The sequence below is a fragment of the Podarcis tiliguerta genome (assembly GCF_965153285.1).
Source record: "Podarcis tiliguerta genome assembly, chromosome: 4".
NCBI lineage: Eukaryota > Metazoa > Chordata > Lepidosauria > Squamata > Lacertidae > Podarcis > Podarcis tiliguerta.
Genome location: NC_139537.1, coordinates 23,868,298 through 23,888,502, shown reverse-complemented (window position 1 = coordinate 23,888,502; position 20,205 = coordinate 23,868,298). Strand labels below are relative to the sequence as shown.

The 20,205-nt window shown below is 42.8% G+C and overlaps 1 protein-coding gene across 12 annotated transcripts in view; it reads left to right on the top strand.

Annotated features, from left to right (window-relative positions):
• The window catches only part of SPATA13 (spermatogenesis associated 13), a 100,506-nt gene that overhangs the window by 55,510 nt on the left and 24,791 nt on the right, over nt 1-20,205 (top strand). For 5 of the 12 annotated variants that reach the window (XR_014510172.1, XR_014510173.1, XM_083436121.1 and 2 more), the window contains exons 2-3: nt 3,535-5,337; nt 17,447-17,800. The exons of 2 other annotated variants lie outside the window; for them this stretch is intronic. Coding sequence is in view for 8 of the 10 variants with exons in the window: in XM_083436121.1 (XP_083292247.1) it covers nt 3,535-5,337; nt 17,447-17,800 (2,157 nt within the window). In the remaining 2 variants the exon portion in view is untranslated. Of the gene's footprint in view, nt 1-1,385; nt 1,593-3,534; nt 5,338-17,446; nt 17,801-20,205 lie in introns of those variants that run through there. 5 more of the 12 variants (XM_083436128.1, XM_083436129.1, XM_083436130.1 and 2 more) reach the window with 3 other exon arrangements.

The following is a 20,205-nucleotide window of genomic DNA, read 5'->3' as shown; positions in this document are numbered from 1 at the left end:
TGAGGGTATCTTAAAAACAAAACAAAGCACCGTTCCCCGACCCCCACCAGGGAGAAAGCTGGCTGTCCTGGTTCACTTTTTGTCATTTATATTGGCTGGGCTGCTACTCTTGTTATCGGCTGTTCAATTGATAATGAAATCCAAACGGAGAGCCAAACAGCCTCCCTTTGTCTCTGGCAGAGTCGGAAGAAAGGCGGGGGGGGGGAGGGGCACTTAATGAGTGTTTGCCCAAATGTAAATCACCCTGTTTTAAGTGAGATGCGTGATTATTTTATCCCGTGCCCCCAGCCCTCCCCTCCGGGTCAACTTTCGTTGTATCTTTATAGATAAAGGAGCATGGACTGTGCCTCTAGGGTGAAGGGGCCACAGGACGGGCATCAGCTCCTCTTTCACTGAGGAGACAAGGGTAATTTCTCTCACCACGAGGGGGTGGGGAATTGATGGGAAAGAATAGAGATGCGATAGACCGGGCAAGGTTTTCTGACACCACCACTCCACTTGATGGATTTATAATTGGTTTTAGTGGTGGCGTTTAAGATAGCGTTTTAAGGCTGCCCTCCTATGTCAGGGAGTTTTAAGTCCCATTCACGTCCACGGGACAGGACTTCTAAAGTGACTGGTATAGGTTCGCGTCATGCGTGCTGCGTTGGACCTTTAATAGTCTGCAAACCGGCCAGAGTCATCGGTTATATGGGTAGTATAAAAACGCAAAGTTGTTTTTACAGCTGCTGCTGGGGTAAACTCGGAGTGGACTTTGGTGCTGAAGGGGGGCGAGCTCTGTTCAGCCCTGGTGCTAAAAACAAGTTCCTCGGTTAATAATCCTTTTGCACCAAACTCAGGGTCCTCGGTAGATTTCCAGGAAACTTAAGAAGTGTGCACGCACACGAAAGCTCATACCAGTAACAAACTTAGTTGGTCTCTAAGGTGCTACTGGAAGGATTTTTTTTTTAGTAAAACAAAGGCAGCCCGCTAAGGGCCTATCCGCAGATCCCTGGGCGAGAGGGGGTCCCCAGGGGCGACTTTGGTAACGTGGCTCCTTGAGCGAGGACAAAATTTTGTGGGCATTTATTTTCCACACCAGTGCAGTTGGCCTTTTATTGATCTTCGCAGCAGCTACCCGTGTAAATGCACCGTAGGTGGTGGTAGTTGTGTTTTTGCGCCCCTTTGGCGCCCCATCCTGTGCGCTTAGGCTAGCCGGGCACCCCAACCCTGCCAATACTAGTCAGGTCCCTGCCCTCATTGCCCAGCTTGCTACTAAGGTCTTTCCTCTCCCTCTCCCCTCCCTCCCTCCCTCTCTCTGTTCCGGTTGCTGCCATAGTGATGCTTGGGAGCAGATTAGCCTCCTATACCAGGGGTGGGGGTGGGGAGGCAGCCGCCGCCACCACAGCGACTAGGAGGCGTGTTTATGTGGGAGGTTTCTGCCGCTGCTCCACATTCATTTCTCCGTCCTCTTCTCCCCTCCGGTGTAAGGGGGTGGGGAGAGGCTACCTTTAGAGGATCAGAGGTGATCCAGCTCCTCCTCCTCTCGATCCTGGCTGTGATCTGCTGTCCGGCGTGCAGGCGGAAAAGTTTAGTCCAGTCCTCCTTGCCAGGTAACCGCAGCTGCCGGAGGGAGGGAGGGAGGGAGGGACGGCGAGCGCATGGCTTTCCCCGGCTTCCTTAGCTATAGGAGCACATCTGCTCTGTTGGGGACTCTCTTTTTTTCTTCCTTTCCTCGGATTAGAAAGAAAACCAGAGCCTAGCAGGTGCCCCATTGGAAATGGAAGTCTGAAACTTCGGAAAGCTAAGAGGGAGAGGGGGAAAGACTAGGCAGACTTGCAGGCCAGTGAGGGAAGCGATTCCTTGAAAGCATTTTTAAAAATCATCCTCTTCAGTGGCAATTGTTATGTGCATTTTTCCCCTCTGCATTTTCTTCCCATAGTGGTTTTTTTAAAAAAAGAAGTGTGTACAATTAAACAGGTACTGATTTGTATTATAATGCAGCATCTTAAGCGCTAACTTACCCACTTCCTGTCTGTACTGTTCTTTATATATATATATTCTGGGGGCAATATGACTTTGCAGCACAACTTTAGACATGTTTATTCAGAAGTCAGCCCCACTGTTTTCAATGGAGCTTACTCCCTAGGGTGTCTAGGATTGCACATTTAAAAACAATTGTCATATTTTTCTGTGAGAGTCCTTGACTTAATCCAGCCCCCCAATTCCCTTCCCCCCATTTTTACTTTTAAATATAAGAACTAAAGGGATGCTGAGATGGGAATCCTTGTTCTGAACTCCCTCTAAAGTTATTTGAAAAATTGTTCTAACCCCATTTAAAGCAGCTCTTTGTAAATATTTATGTTCAAGCATGTGAATTACCCTTTATGCAGTATGATCACTTAAGCTGTGAATATGGGAATAGGGTAACAGGGGAGGATGGAATTGCAAGAGTTGTTAAAACATCTCCTGGGAGCCCACACTTAAACTCCCACTATTCCTACTGTGGCACAAGTTTTAAATAAAAGAAAATAAAACTCCTACATAAGGAAAAGATGGACTTAACAAGGCTGGGGTAAGCTTGAGGAGGAGGGTTCTAGGAATTTCTAGGAAGCGTGTACTAGATAATGCTTATGCAATGTATTTTTCTTCTAAGGGAGAAATTAAAACTAGACTGAAAAACTTATTGGGTGTTTTGAATTTCCAGTAATCCACACAGAAGCTTAATTTGTTACTTGTGTATGTGGGCTGAGGCATGTTTCATATTTTTCACTCCCTTTAATATTTATTAAGCTCTGAATTCTGAACGTGTTAGTTAAATTTATGTTATTATTTTTATTTTAGGATTCTTTATCTTCTCCTTTCAACAAGTCCCAGTGGTCAGAGTCCCAAACATCTTTTTGGCAGGCACAGGACCCTTCATCAGGTGCTTTTGGAGAAATACTGCAAAGAGTGCTGCGGGGCAGAGACAGGAATCCTGAGAAATAGGTCTCCTAGGAAAAACTGACTACAGAATTAGGCCCCATTGATACAGCAGCGTGAAGGAAATCCAATGGGAACTTGAGCTGGATCCTGATCCATGGAAAAATTCCATTGATGGACCCTCTTTTGGCCCTTTGGATTCTTTCTAATATCAGTATCCCAAGCCTGCAGAGCAAATGCCCCCCTTATAATACAGTGGACGCTCGGGTTGAGAACGTGATCCGTGTGGGATGCACATTTGCAACCCACGTCTGCGCATGTGCGGGTTGCATTTTGGCGCTTCTATGCAAAGCGCAATTTAGCGCTTCTGCGCATGCACGACTGACGAAACCCGGAAATAACCTGTTCCGGTACTTCCAGATTTCGGTGGTCTGCAACCCGAAAAAACGCAACCTGAAGCGGCTGTAACCCGAGGTATAATTAATAACTCAGATAATGTTTGTGTCCTCAAAAAGTATTTCTCAATTCCACGAGAGAGCCTTGTTTAAGAAATCCTTGCATTTTACACAAAAGAATCCTTTTTTTCTATGGAGAAAAAACATGCTAAATGCTGGCTTTGTTTTCTTGGTGCAGGCAGTGCAGACTACTGGAGAACTAAATCCACACCACAGATGTGAAAACAACAACCCCAAAAGATGCACCACTGAAGAAAAGCTTTGGTTTGGTGAGAATGAAGGAGACAAGGTTTTGGATGTGAGATATAACCCCATATATCCCGATGCTTACGCAGAAAATATGACAACGTATCAGAATGGCTGTGGAAACGGCACCTCTGTTACCTGTATGGTGATGGATACTAAGGAATCGAAGCACTGCAATACCTCTTTAGGTCAGAGTGGTGGCACAAGTCACGGCTATGAAAATGAAGGCCAGGATGATAAAGTCAGCCCTTCCAAACTCATGCACTTTTTCTCCACTCCTCAGAAAAGATCTGGCTCCAATGTGGAAAGGCCTCGTTCTCTGATAGTCATGGGGAACCCCTCAACATGGAATGCCCTGTCTTCCATTAGGAAAATAGGATCTTTCAAGAAGTTAAAATCCTCCGTTCTCCAAGGAATGCCAGCCAAGGAAGACTCTGACACCTTAAATGATAGCGTGTTGGAGAATAATATCAGAAAGCGTGTCCCAAACAATACGTTGGTGAGAGTTCAAACAAACAGGTATTCTTATTCAGGGCCACTACATGACTCGCAAAGCACAACAGACAATGCTTTTGTTTCTGATCATTCTGACGGGGAGGAAGGCGATGATTCCTTCCTGAGGAACACTCGCAGGTCACGCAGCATCAGGCGTGCCTATGGGATTGGCCGTATAAATTTATTAGACACTGATAAAATCCAGGGCCATCAGGATGCTACCAGGACGGTATCCCCTGTCATACAGGAGGCCCAGATTTGCGAAATAGTAGTGAAAGATTCTGAAAGCAGCAAAGTCATCTACCGGAGGAGCAAAAGCACAGATAACCTGAACTTCCTGAAAAAGAGCTCATTCAAAAGGAAGTCGACCTCAAACCTCACCGACCTCAAAGTAGTGAACGAAAAGCAGACTCCACAGAGAACAACAAGTATTTCTTCAGCGGACTCTGACAAAGCCAGCAGGAACTCGGAGCGCCAGTCGAAACGCTGGAAGAGCCCAATCAGGGCGAAGGATTTCGACAGAGTTTTGAAACTTGTCAGCAACGTTGCTGACGTTGCGTTGAAGAAAGACGGTCCCAGGAACGAAATCCCATCTTCTAATGAGCCGAACCAGAGGACTAGATCAAACAGTCGGCTGCATGATGATTACTCACGTCGGGTTTCCAGCAACACTGAGAAAGACAGGCGGAGGTGTGCACCTCCCAGGAGCAGCCCAGACTCTACCGTGTCCACATCGAGTGTCCAGAGTTCTGAGGATGACAATGTTGCGGCTAATACATTAACCTTCGAAGGCAGCGGCCTCAGGATGTCGTCCTGTGACCTTCCAGATTCGGTGTCTTCGCCGCCTCCACTTCAGGATGTTGGGACAATCGCGAATGAAGTGTTTTACGGAGACTCTGATGAGCCAAGAAGTTCTCGCCCGTTTACATACAGCAGCACTGAGCATCCTGCCACCCCTGCCAGACCCGCCATCCCCAAGCCTCAGAGCCCTTGTGCCGAAAACCTCAAGTGCAATATGGATTTCCGTTGTCCTGACAGGAACAGCACCTTGTCACTCAGCTCCGTGGAAAGCGAGGGAAGAGGGGATGGGCCTTCTGCCAAGCTAGGGAAGAGCCCTGTTTGCTTCCAGGATTCGGTGCAAGCTGTGTTCTTTGACGACACAAATGAAGACAGTGGCATCAGCAGCCACTCTCAGCTGAGTCTCAATTTAGCTGTGAGTGTTGATGAAAAGAAGGAGGAGGTAAGGAGGAAAGCAAGCCCCGTGCCTGTAAGGAAGGAGTGATACTCCACTTCTGGGGTTAACTAAGTATTTACTACTACTCATGTAATGTCAGGGGGCTTAGATAACTTGTGTGTATGTTTTAACCACTCTTGCAGTTATATTCTCTGCATATTTACTCAGAAGTAAGTAAGTGTGCAAAGAAGTGTGTAAACAATTCCATTTCGAAGGTGAAACTGGAGTAGTTTGCCCTCCTGTGCACATTAATAAAGAAAGCCATGGAAGGGAGATGGCTTGTGTACATTTTTGAGGGCAGCACCGTTGCAATTTGCAACCTTACCACCTTGTGACAGGATCAAGACCAAGCAGGATCCAGCTAGGTGAGTCCCATGGCTGGAGCCTTGTCAAAAGACACTTAGTGTGAGCCACATGGTAGTGGCCATTGTGCTAAACAGTTAAGGGACCTTGAAGTCACTCCCAAGCATGCTAAAATTATACAGAAGGCTTCACCATGACAGGAGCTGCATACACAGATCTTAACAGGTTGTTGCAGTTCCACCATGTTTGAACGGTGGTATGTGTTGGTACATTATTTAAAGGCGCAGTTAGGGGCATATTTCAAAAAGAATCCATTCTTTACTGAGCTCTGTTTATGAATTGGCAGCTGTGGGTGACATATGATTCCAGTAATTAAGAGTGACCCCATGGATTGATTTCCACTTTATTAACCATTTCAGATGTATTCCTCATCTGTAATCCTTGTCTCAATAGCCCTGTTCTGTATAGCGCTTGAATGTCGTAGCAGTCATTATTATAGTTGTTAAGATATGCACATAACATGCAGACGTCTAGTCCTGTTGGTTTGCAGAGAATAACTTAAAAGAAAGTTCAAAACTTTTGGTGGGTCGGTTAGAACTTCGATCCAGAAAGGATTTAAGTGTCCTGCAATAGAACCTTGTTCCATTTATCTTGTCCACCAACCCCTATCTCTCTTTTCATATGCTCATTGGCCTTTGACACCATATACCAGGAGTGGCTAACCTGTGGCCATCCAGATGTTGGAATCTAACTCCCATCACCCCACCCAGCATGGCCAATAGGAGTGATGGAAGTTGTAGCCCAACAACATCTGGAGGGCCAAAGGTATTCTTCCCCCAACACTCACCCTGTTAGGGAATTCCATTCCTGGAATATTTAAAAGAAGTAAATTTTGGGAGCAGAACTATGTTAAGTAAATACATCAGTGTGTTAAATTCCCCGCGCATCCCAACAGCACAAATATACCTGTAATTGTGTGAGATATTGAGCCACAGAAGTGCTATATCTTTAGCAAAAGCTGAGAACAGAATTTGTGGAGCAGCAGGGAAGGAACCACTTCTCTGTGGCTTTCTGCTGCACTCAGGTTCCATGCTTTTTCTTATTTTGCTTCCTGTTTCTTAACTTGCAACGTATACCGGCAGTTACATCATTGCAATATTGCAAGGAGGTTAATTAGGTAAAATTCCTATATCTCTTTCTGGTGTAAATATAAAGCAGCTGTTGGTGTTCTGAAGGTCTATGTCAAACCTTCCCAGTGCATCTATGATACATACTTCTAAATACAATTTAGGCTAAAACTTGCTACGAGTGAAAGGAATGGTGTAAAAATAATGCAGAAATGTTGTGGCTCAGCAAGACTCACCTACTTGCTGTAAGTAGCAGTTAGTAAAACCAAAACGTGTGTGTGTGTGCGTGTTTCACTTTCTCAGGCTACTTCTATTAGCTTAATTTTTTATGTTGTAGTTTCGCATAACTTCATTAATTCTACAAATCACATTCCTTCCCCAAACATTCTGTGGCCACTTTTATAGAATCTGAAAGGTAGGATTCAACTCAGCTTTACTCAGAGATGACCCACTGAAATTAATGAACATAACTAAATTAGGTCCATTAATTTCAATGTGTCTGCTGTGAGTAAAACTTAAGTCTAATACCACCCAGTGTTTTCCATCTCTTGGACCTCCTGTACTGTATTTTGTAATACTTAGCTGTAACTGGTTAGATACTTTTATTCTTTTGGAACAACATGTATCTAAAATGTTATATTGCAGATGTGCGAAGGGAAAAGCCACCTCTAGCACAATAGCTGAATCACATGGTGGCAGGCAAAGAGGAATAAAAACAGTCCATATTTCACCTCTTGCAAACTGCTCCACTGTATGGAAGGATGAAAGAATGTCAGAATAGTTCTGGCTGTTAAGTAATAAAGCTTCAAAATGCACTGCAAATCCTACACAGATTCTGTCACTGGAATAAACGGTAGAGATCTGCATAAGAACATTTATGTGAAGAGAGCCAGTGTGGTGTGGAGCAGTACCTGGGAGACCAGGATTACAAGTCCCCACTCAGCCATGAAGCCCAGCAGGCGATCTTGGGTTAAGTCACTGCCTCTTAGCCTAACCTACTCTACAGGGTTGTTGTAAAGATAAATAAGGAGAGAACTATGTACATACATCACCTTGAGCTCCTTGAGGAAGCAAGGGAAATAAATGTGATAATAAAATGAAATACTACTACTACTACTACTACTACTAATTTATTTATACCCCGCCCATCTGGCTGGGTTTCCCCAGCCACTCTAAAATACAGAACACTAAAATACAATAACCTATTGGAAGACAGAAGTACCTGGCGTGCTCTGGTCCATGGGGTCACGAAGAGTCGAACACAACTAAACAACAACAACATTAAACATTAAAAGCTTCCCTAAACAAGGCTGCCTTCAGATGTCTTCTAAAAGTCTGGTGGTAGTTCTTCTCCTTGACATCTGGAGGGAGGGCGTTCCACAGGGCGGGTGCCACTACCAAGAAGGCCCTCTGCCTAGTTCCCTGTAACTTGGCTTCTCGCAAGGAGGAAACTGCCAGAAGGCCCTCGGCACTGGACTTCAGTGTCCGGGCAGAACAATGGAGGTAGAGACTAAAACTAAAAAATAAAATAAAAACTAAGTATGTAAATATAGTCCCTTGGGCACAGGGGAGGCGCCTGCATTAGGCGAGGTGAAGCCATTTGCTTCAGGCTGTGGATCTGACCCCTTCCTCACAGCTGCATGGGTGCAATGGTGGGAGCAGGGAAGGCGACCTGGGGAGGAGGTTGTCATGAGGGCAGCGGCAGGGCGTTTTGCTTGGGCATAGTGCAGTGATAGAATAATAGAATTATAGATTTGGAAGATGCCCCAGGGGTCATCTAGTCCAACCCCCTGCAATGCAGGAATCTCAGTTTGCATCCAGTAGGTCCAAATTTCAGTCCCTGGCACCTACAGCCAAAAAGGATAGCAAGTAGCAGGGTCAGGAGTGGGCTGTGTACAAGACTTAGCTAGCAAATAGACAGAAATGCACTTGGTGGTTCAACACATTGTAATATGGCTTCACATTCTCCCCCCCCCCCCATGCTTTGCTGTGACCCAGAACCTGCTCTGTACCAAATATTTGGGTTGTAAGTCTGCATCTTTACTGATACAGTGGTACCTCGGGTTACATACGCTTCAGGTTACAGACTCCGCCAACCCAGAAATAGTACCTCAGGTTAAGAACTTTGTTTCAGGATGAGAACAGAAATCGTGCGGTGGCGGCGCGGCAGCAGCGGGAGACCCCATTAGCTAAATTGGTGCTTCAGGTTAAGAACAGTTTCAGGTTAAGAACGGACCTCCGGAACGAATTAAGTTCTTAACCAGAGGTACCACTATATTGTAGCTTAATTGACTGGAAGAGAGTTTGCATGTTCTGCCTTCCTGAGAGCTAGTAACGTTTGAATGAAAGCTTGTAAGTCGTGCTCCTGATTCTGAAGCAAAGTACCAAAAGAAGACCTATGTTGGCACAGGAAAATGCAGAAGACTTAAGTTGCAGCCTTTTGAGGCTGCTGGATTATTATGCAGTTCTCATACTTGGTGAACATGTGAAGTCATGCTTTGAAATGGATAGGAAAACCAAGGTAAATGAAAACAACACTGCACATTTTCTTCCATATTGTACCAGGGTCCTTTGAAACAGTCTGTCTGTGTTCTCAACCTGCCATCTAGTGGTGAGATGCTTTAGAGTAGAACTTGCCATGCATATTTGACAGGTTTGATTTTCAGTTTGGAGTTTTATCAGCCATCCAGAAAACTCCCTTAGATATGCGCAACATCATGCTTTGCTTTTGTAATTTGAGACTCCAGTGTGGAATTTTGAAACTCCCCATAACTTGATATGAAGCATCTGGAATAGCTGCTCAGTTTTATTTTTATTTTTTTAACTACCTAAAATCCTATTGGATGGGTCGGATCAGGCGTAGTTTATTTAGTTCTCAGAATTACAGTCAAAGATTGGAGAAAGAATTTTAGTTCCTTCCCTCCTTTTGCTGCTTCCCCACTGGTGAAATCTAGATGGAAGAGTCATTGAGAGCCTTATCCTCCACAAATGTGTCTGCTTCCATTTGAAAGCTGTCCAAGTCAGTGGCTATTGCTACATTGTCTGGAAGCAAATTCCATCATTTGATTGTGGGCTATGTGAAGAAGTACTCCATTTTGTTTGTCCTGAACCCCCACCCACCACCATACAGCTTCGTTGGATGACTCTGGGGTTGCAGGATTGCAGCTCACAACATCAGCAGCAAAAAAATCCAGGTACTATTGTGATATGGTAGCAAGAACATAACCTTATTAATGGCCACCATGCTTCTGTTTGTTTATCATCCCACAATTGGGCGTTTACTTCTACAAAAAGAGAAGTAAAAATTTACACAGGAAACATTTACCTTTCTAGTATGTACTTTGTAAATGAATGTGTAACTGGCTAGGACTTTGTCCTAAAAGGTACAATATACATAGTTAAAATAAAATAAATAATAGGATAGGTCTTGAATCTTTCTATTTCATTTTGAGAATTTGAAATACAGTGGTACCTCGGGTTAAGTACTTAATTTGTTCCGGAGGTCTGTACTTAACCTGAAACTGTTCTTAGCCTGAAACGCCACTTTAGTTAATGGGGCCTCCTGCTGCTGCCGCGCCGCTGGAGCACGATTTCTGTTCTCATCCTGAAGCAAAGTTCTTAACCCGAGGTATTATTTCTGGATTAGCGGCGCCTGTAACCTGAAGCGTATGTAACCTGAAGCATATGTAACCTGAGGTACCACTGTAGTGTATTGGCTTATTTGGGTTTATTATTTCGGTTTCTGAACCACTAGAAAACCCAACGGTTATGTTTTCCAGAAAGTTGCCCCTATGTTACCAGGAGATAGAAAATCTCTGCCCCCTGCCCCAGTTGTCATGCTTATGAACTTATGAAACATGACGTATATCTATAACTGCTATACTATTCCCGTTACTATTCTGTTACATGATGTGGACAATTGTATCTTTTTTAGACCAATCATACGTTTTGAACAATACGTAGTTGGCATACCTGTGTGAGCACTTAATACTACTGTAAGCAACAGTCTAAAAACTAAAAACCATATCCATATAGAAATAAATCCACTGATTTCAAAAAGAGGAATCATATCCCGCAGTACCTGTTCTCAAGATTGCAACTTTAGATTATGTTGGCTGGGGGTGGTGGAACAGCTTTGAATATTTTAGTAAAGTGGGAAAGATTTCAACAGCTATCATCAAATAATTTGCCTACTATCTAAAAAGCATTTTTTAAAGGCATAATAAGCAACTGTTCTCATAGCAACAACTTGAGATTGGGAGGCAAGGCCACTGCTGCAACTTGGGTTATGAATCATTCTATCCATTCTTTGTTCTCATCAAACTGAAATGAAACATTAAAGGCATTAATGTAATAACGAAGTTCCAGTCTCAGGAGATTAGAGAAGTATCCAAAGCAAAGGAGGGTGGGAAACCTTCTTTGGGCCATTAATGATAGCATTGTTCTTTTCTCGCAAACTGCCTTAGCCAGCTTGGATGTTAAGAACTTTGCATTCCTTGGCACAGCTATCACCCAAGAAACGCCAACGAAATGGGCATGGGAACTGGAATGAGCGCAAGCTGAAAAGGGAAGTGGTCAGTGACAAGCTAACTTGAGCAGGAGAACCCAGAGAAGTAGGCAATAAAGGGAGATGATGATATGGGAAGTCATAAGGAGAGCAGAGCCCTGAAGCTGGAAAAGACCAAAGGCCCATCTAGTCCAGCACTCTGTTCCCACAGTGGCCAACCAGATGCCTGTGGGAAGCTGAGCACAACCCCACTCTTCCTCAGTTGCAACTGGTATTCCAAAGCATAAAAGTCCTGTTTTGGAAGAGCCTAAAGAGGCCGTGTGCAGGTAATTTGGACCTAGCCTGGGACTTAGCCTTGTCTAAGAATGCAAAATATGTTGACACTTTGCTGTGCCGTGAAAAACGCTGGTGGATGTGATCCTGGCTTTAAAAAGAAAATCACCTAAAGGACTCTGATGACCACCTAGCCACAGTCAGATGGAGAAGATGCCAGTTACGTGTATAACCATGAAACACTTTTAATTCAGCTTAATACCAGCAGCAAGAACTTAGCATTTATAGTTTGGAAGCAGAAGTTGGAGCCGAGCGGATTTGGCCACAAAAACTTGTCAAGGTAATGGCTACAAGATGTCAGTTGACAATTTTCCCTAATAAGATGAGTTAAGATTTAAGGGTCCTGGTGGGGTTGAACTGCTGAAGATAAGGATGATGTCTCTGTAAGGCTTACCATAGAAATAATATCTTTGATGTGATGTATGTCAGGGTAGGCTATACCTGCAAAACATTGTTCTTTTCTTGACCAGCTACAGGCACAGAATTAGCAGTGGTATTCTGTTTCATCATAGCAGGTAGTGCGTATCTGGAATTAAGCAAGTGTTCATTGATTTTTTTCTTACTAGTTACTTAGGCGAGCAGAATTTTGGCAGTTATATAAAGTCTCAAGAGGGAGGAGCAGGCTGTAGACTTAATAGGGAGAGTGCTATTTTTTTTTGCTACCTGATTCCCATCTCTTTCTATGTGTGTATTAGCTCTACAGCAGGTGGACAATGGGTTGGGGAGATGCATGGATAATTTTGTTCTTTCACTTCAGGTGTGAAAATATCCTAAGCTTGGCACTGGGAAGGTGGGTGGGAGCCAGTTTGCTTTGATCATAGGCTGTGGTTCTATAAAATTATTTTCAGGTTATGCATAATTACATATACATTCAATCTTAATTTCTTTGTTAAAAAAACCCTTTCCAAATATCCTACCTCTTGCTGTTCTTTTTCTCTACTTTTAGACCCTTTCAGCAGGAATTTCCTTTTAAAATGAAGCCCTGTGTAAGTTGCCGATTCTTCTTGCACAATGGAGGAAGTATATTCGAAAGATTAGCCAATCTAGCATTGAGGAACGTGTTTCATTTTCCAATTTGCTTTTGTACACACATGAATGGTACACATTAGAACTCTGCATGTACACTGAGTATTCCTTTCTCTCTCTTGCGGGTAGGAATTAAAAGGAAAGTAAGTGGTATTTTAAGTTTTCTTGCGCAATTTTTGGTGATAGACTTAAGTGACTTCTGCGAGGTTAGAAAGCCAGCTGTGGGCAGACTGTATTCTGTCACCTCACAGCTATTACCTTTCAGTTCTTCAGGACTTTAAAACTTTGAACTCTTTGCAGGATCTTTTGATCATACATGTATGCCTGTAACTCCCTTATTCAGCACTTGGGACTGGTTGACTCAACACATGTTTACTGCTGAATGCCTGCAGCATCTGGCAATGGCATTGCCACAGATAGAACTCTCTCAGATCATTCAAGGTCCATTTTTAAATCCCTGGTATCTCCATGTAAAAGCATCTCAGGTTGGCAATTCCCTGCCTAAGAACCTTAGAATGCTGTTGCCAGGTGGAGTATACTAGTAGCCACTGATAGCTTAATTCTCCATGACAGCCTTTCTCACCTTGGTTCCCCAAGTTGTTGTCGCACTACAAGCCCTCATTCCTACCTAGCAGAGGCTAATCCATGGTCAGGGCTGATGGGAGTTGTAGTCCAGCAACACATGAGGACCCAAGGTTGAGAGAGGCTTCTCCAAGGGATGGAGAACCTCTGGCCTCCAGATGTGTTGGGCTCCCAACTCCCTTTAGCTGTCAACCCAGGGTGGGGCAGCTGTGAAAGGCAAATCCCATGCTAGGGATCGTTGGGAAAGGAATTGAAAATAAAACTAGCAATAATCAAAATACCAACATCTATGGTGTGACTGCATTTGGAATGCTGTGTGCGGTTCTGGTTGGCTCACTTCAAAAAGTTATTGCAGAGTTGGGGAGAGGTTCAGAATAACCCAAATGATTAATAACCCAAATGATCGAGGGGATGGAGCAACTCCCCAATGAGGAAAGGTTGCACCATTTGGAGCTTTTTATTTTAGGGAAAAGGCAAATGAGGGGGTGACATGATAGCATTTTATAAAATTATGTATGACATGGAGAAAATGGATGGGGGGGATTGAATGAATAAATTGCCTGCCGGAGGAAGCGCTTTTGTGATGGGCCCCTTGAAAGAAGGGGAGAAACCTAAAGTGGATTTTTCTGCACATGGGCATGTTCTCTGATTCTACAGTTTGGCTGGCAAAGAAGGTTGAGTGGATCTTTAATCTCTTATAAAGAGAGATGGTAGAATTCAGGTCTGTGTGAGAGTCATGCTGTATGCCCTGTAAGCCTGCTTCTTTAGCTGTAAATTTGGGAGGAAAGGTGGATAAGCTTTCAGTAGTGACTGGAATGCACTTTGCACATGCTCTCAGATAATTCCTCTCCTATACTGTAGGACTTTGGTGCTGAATGTATCTTATAGGCCTTTTGTCAGGGGAGCCTTAGCACAAACGGAGTCCTAGCCAATGTACACTTTCTCCTTTTGAAAAAAAAATACATGCGTGCATATGTATCTTGTGATTCCCAGTGAGTGGCATTCAGAGGCATACCACCTCCAACAGTGGAAGTAGAACACAACCATTGTGGCTGGCAGCTGTTGAGAGTGGCATGCCCGAAACCACCCAGTGAGTTCATGGCAGAGGAAAAATTCAGATGGGGGTTCCCTTATTTCTTAACTCAGTCTTGTAGCCACTAAGTTTAGTGCAGGGATATGGAACCCTTGTCCTGTCCAGATTTGGGCTACAGTTTCTATCAGCGCCAGCCAGCATGGCCAATGGGAGTTGTAGTCCAACAATGTCTGGAGGGCACAGGATTCTATGTCCCTACACTGAGCAATATACAAATGTTTCTGAGTAAAATACAGAAATCAAAGAAAGTTGGACTTCTGCGCAGCCAACTCAGAACAGGCTGTTCTCTACTTCTGTGGTTTGGGCAGAGTGGGCAGGTTATAATCTCTTCTGATTGTTCACCAGGTTTTATTGCTTAAGACAGGGCAATAATAAATAGCACACAAAAAGAGGACATGTGACGTGTCCTTTCCCTGGTTTTAAGGTACAAGGTCATGGAAATGAACACTTTGCCTGGCTAAGCTACGCTGTGAGTTGTGCTTGTCTTTCCAGCTCATTTGTGAAATTAAATGGGAACGACAGAAGAATGACTTTAGTCAACTCTTTGATGTCCCAATGTGTGTGCGGGGCTCTTATGTCTGTGTCCAATGACAAAGTAAGTTGATGGTTTCGTATATGATTTTCCTGCCTGGGTATATAATTGTAAGGGCAAGCCCTTAACTGGTGTGAAGCAATGTGCAACTCTGTTTAAATTCAGTAGGGTTACTCTGATTTTAGACAGCAATATGGATTTATACGACAAAAATATTGAGTCTGAGTAACTTCTTTATGAAATGAATTAAAGATGGTACAAGAATGTCTCCAGTCAGCTTTTCACTATCTTGAATGTTTTAACACTCCGGAATGAAGGACTTACTTCTGAGTAAATGCGCTTGCCTGCAGTTTTGAACATAGTTTTTTGAACATAGTGGGGCTTATATGTAAACATGCACAGGCTTAGGCAGCGTATAGCACATGTTTACTCAGAAGTAAGTCCCACTATTCAGTAGGGCTTACTCTTTTGCAAGTGTGCTTAGGATTGCAGCCTTGGTAGTTGTGATTTTAAAAAACACACCTTTAGTTGCTATATGTGCAGCTACTCACTGTCACTGTTTACTGTATTGTTTAGTGCAAAGTATTTCACTTTGTTTCTGATCTTCTAAATATTTATGCCACTCTTTCCCAACCTGGTGCACCCCAGATGTTTTTGGACTATGCATCTCAGCTTCAGCCAGCATGGCCAGTTGGCAGGGATGGTGGAAATTGTAGTTCAAAAAATCTGGAGAGCCTCAGGTTGGGTGAGACTGATTTAGTCATGAAAATACTGTTGATGGAATATATGGCATAATAAGATGCTATGGGGAGGTGTAGGAAGCTCAGGTGACTGACCAAAATTAATTCTTTTCCAATTACGGTCCACGTAGAATCTTAATTTAAAACTCATTTCAACACAGAATGGAAGCTGTGGTTTATATCTGCTAGTTTACCCATTTTTCCAATCCCAGCATGTTGCAAGTCAAAAATAAGACAAAGTGAATTAAGCCAGAATTTAATAAATCTTACTGGCATACCAATATCAGGGCTATAAAGTAGGGGCAATGTTGTTGATCACAGAGGTTGTAAGATGTTACACCTTAGAGAAATGGATAGTTCATAAGCTGATAAAGATTTGATGAAATGGCCAAGTTAAGTATTGTACTTTGGGTGGGGCTGGGCCAGCCTGTAGGGTCAGGATGTTGCCTGATGTCTTGTACCTGGGTTTTTATTCCATTGCCCAAGGTAGTGAAGGTGAGAGCTGTCTTCTTCTGGCTTCCATCCCGCTTCTGCCATATAGAATGCTGCAAGCATTGCTGTCTTGCGAGAGGAGCAGCTTCCTATTATAGTAAATATTGCAGTTTTGTTTTTAATTGTTAAACTTTTAGGATAACATGAAAAATATTTACTTTGCAACTAATACCGAGGGTTGCAGTCCAGGGGATCTGGTGTGGTTAGTACAAAAAGAAAAAAGAGAAAGTCTCCTTAGTATAGTAGCCGTCACAGAATAATTTGTGGATGATCAAGGTATTAATGCTCTGGGAAGGAGAAGTAAATTATCTGCAAAACTGTGAAATGAGTGGGAGTCTACTTCTCATTTTCTGTAATGGCACCCTTCAAAGCGACAAACGTCAGCGTTAAATAGTAATTGCAAAATAATAGTAACTTCAGACACTGGGATGCATCGACGCTTTTACTTCTACCAGTTTACTGGTAGATTCCCTTGTATGTATGCACTTCTTTCTTTTGTCTCGATCTGGACAGTAATGTCTCCGCCTTCATTTACATTGGAATTTTATGTGTATGTTTGACCCACTTTCATTGTGGAAACAAACAATGGGAGCTGTATCTGATCTCTCTTTCTCTGAAGGAAATCACCTTCAGACCGTTCAAGATTTAACCTTGTGCTTAGGTTTCATTGCGGGCAGTTTTGCTGCAGTTCTGAACTAGAGGGCAATGTAGCAGCCCTTTGCTTTCTGCTCACAGCATCATAGTCGCGAGTTAACTTCCACCTTGTTGCCTAGTGCAAGCAATGAGAGCATCTGTGGCAACTGCGTCGGTTAGGGAGATGCAGGCAGCTACCCTTTCCCAGGAGACCGAACTCTCTGAAGGCACTGTCCAACAGGTGATGCTCCCTTGGCAACAGCTCATGGTTTATCTAGAGTGGGATAAACGATGAGTTGGGGCATAACACAAAGCCAAACAATGGCTTAGCTCATAGCAGCAGAGCAACAGAGGAGCAGCAGAGCAACTGTGATCTGTCTGGGAGCCCCATATTTGTTCATTTGCAATAAACCATGGTTTGGCTTAGTCCTTTGTGCAAGCTGGTGGACTACTGAGCTAGGCGGACCAATGGTCTGAGTTTGTATACAGCTAATTCCTATGTTTCTAGCTTATGAACAATTCTTTGTGTGGGGTTTTAACTTTCCAATTATTGTTTGTGTGGCTCCATTATATGCCACTGTATGGCATCCTGGGATGAAGGGCAGCTAATCACTTGAACAAATAAATAGCTCCAAATGTCTGGAGGGAACCGGATTGGGGAAGGCTGTGTTGTACCATGTGAAGGATATAGCTTATTACGTCTTTTAAGTGCTTTTGGTTTATTTGACCTGTTCACGTTTAAAAAAGGTTGTTACTGATGATCACTGGAAGAAGGCCCCATACCAGGATGAAGAAAGAACAGACACTCAAAAGATCACACCCAGAAGATGGGGCTCTGGAAAAAGATCCCGCCCTCGGCCCCTTTCAGATTACGGCCAGTTGGCAATTAGGAGTTTCTCAATACCAGAAGATTCCGTTGCTATGGAGTCTCAGAAAATGGATTGTGTGGATGCTGACACTGAGCCCGGATCGCCTTCTGCTGCGCCGGGAACCTGTATGGTAGCCAGTCAAAGAGCGCACAAAAGAAGACCCATCTCTGTCATTGGTGGGGCCACTTTCTATGAGAACCAAACAGAAGAAATAACAGACCTCCTTACACAAGTAAGACACAAAATGCACAATCAAAAGATCCTCCTCCTCCTTCCTTGCCTGTAACCTTCAAGTTAGAATTAGTGGACACCTCCTTTTCCTTCCTTCTGCTTATCCCAAATCACCATCATTCTTCTAAAAAGCATGACATCAGACTAATTAATACTTCTCAATGGATGATTGTTCCTTTGTGGTGTACACTAACTTTCCTCCTTTCTGGATGCTGATACTTGAGGCTTAGAAATATTTATATCTCTGTGTATATCTAAGTATGACCTATGTAATCAACAATACAGGTTGTTGTTGCATATAAATTTCAGTATTAATGTGTATTAATTGTGTTTCTTAGGCCTTTGAAAGTGTGTATTAGTTTAGAAATATTTATGGGCACTAATTCTGGCATTTGCCCAACAACCTTAGGGAAATGTGCAATAGAGTTATTAAGGGATTCTCCTATAAACCAGAGTGTTAGAGATAGTGCCTTGTATCTAGTGACTACAAGGCTTGTGGCACCTTAAAGACTTAACACATTTATTGTGGTATAAACTTTTGTGAACAGAATGATACATAAAAGGATCCTATAACCATGCAGGCATATATCGCCCCTGAGTACTAACAACCTACCAATTCATTTATTTTTTTGCTATTCATTCAGAAGAAAAAACAAAGTGACAGACAACACAACAGTAAAATCTAAAAAACAATCCTAAGACTCTGATGTAGCAGACTTCAACATTTACATACCCAAATCCACATTTACAGACCCAGATCCACCATGCATGTACCCAGGGACCCATTTCTTCATTTTGTTATGGTATATTTGTAGAGCCCACCTTAGATCACGCCATGATCCACTAGTGAGTCCTGACCAATCAGCTGAAGATGCATGTATCTGATGGACTCTACAGAAACATATGCCACAATAAATGTATTGATCTTCAATACAATGTCAAATACCTTAAATACCTTCATTCTTTTTGCTACAGCAAGCTAACATAACTACCGTACCTGTCTCTGGAGTTAGTACTAGGTGACATGTTGCAGAAAGGAGCAGTAACATATGTGAAATTTGACTCATCTTGACTTCTGGTCCAGTTGTGTTCATATACCACTGTGGGCCTAGCTCTGTCCTGATTCAGCTTTTCAGACTCTTTACCACTAACCGACACTTAGGATAGCTTGCAGAAGTATGCCAAAAAGCTTCCTTCATCCCATGGCACAATCAGAAGTGGACAGGAATTCAGTGTGGGCTAGCTTTTTCATGCACAGGCTGAGATGGTTGTGTGAACTGGGCCTGAGACATGAATTAGCTCTTAGGTTATTTCTCCCCAGATATAGCTGCAATTATATCTCTGCATACCAGCAAAGAATGTTACACGCTATTCAAAGTGACATTGACCTAGCTAAATTTGAATACTGTAACATTTTTAGAGATTGTACAGAAGCACAAGTCCCATATCTGCCTCTGTCTTGGAAAAAAGCAACATCTAAATTTGCCCTTTCTTTGTGGAAAATGAATAGGTAGTCCATGACTACCACAGTATAAATGTGTATTTTGATCCATCTTTTAAAGCTATAAACTTAATACTTCTCTTAAAAGATGGTCTGTAGATAGTTGGGTTGTGACTCTTTAACAAGGAGCCTGTTTTGCTGTACTAATGACTTTGGTTCAAGTTATACAAAATATAATTTGTAAATGAATGAAGTTTGAACAGAATTAACTGAAATTTCATTTTCTAACATTCTGGAAACTTTAAAAAGAATGTACCCTATTTTTATTTATCAAGTGTTCTGACATATAGACATTTCCATTTCCTTTTAGCACAACGCCTCCTGCTGGGAAGCTCTTTAACAGTGGGAAAAGGAAACATTCATACAAAGATACAGCCTTCTCACTAATTTAAACCACGATAGAGAGCTGTATCGTTTCTTTTGTGAAAATGAATGGGTTTCTAACACACATCTTATATATGCGGAGAGCTTCAGATGTGCCATTAGCCTTCAAATATTCTAAAAATAAAAAATTGTCTTGTTCTTCCTTTATGAAAAAAAGTTTTGTTTTAGAAAGGCCTTTGCATGGCATCCAGGAATTTTCACTTTGGCATTTATTAATTCTCTTGTGATGGGTCTTTGGCTTCATACTTTACAATAATTCTCATCACCAGATTGTCGCGAAAAGATTACCAGAATTTGAGTCTTTTTACTATGGATGTTCCGGGAATGTTGTTTCACTGTTTTTTGTTTTTTTGTTTAATAAGCTTTCCAGCAAGGCGAGACATTTGCTTTCCTCCCTAATCCAGATTTTCTGCAGTGTATTTAAGGGGGAAATTCTTCACACTTGTGATTTCTCCTCCACATAGGATGCTATCCAGAGGTACTGTTCCTAACAGCATAGTCTATTCTGAGTCTGACTCTGG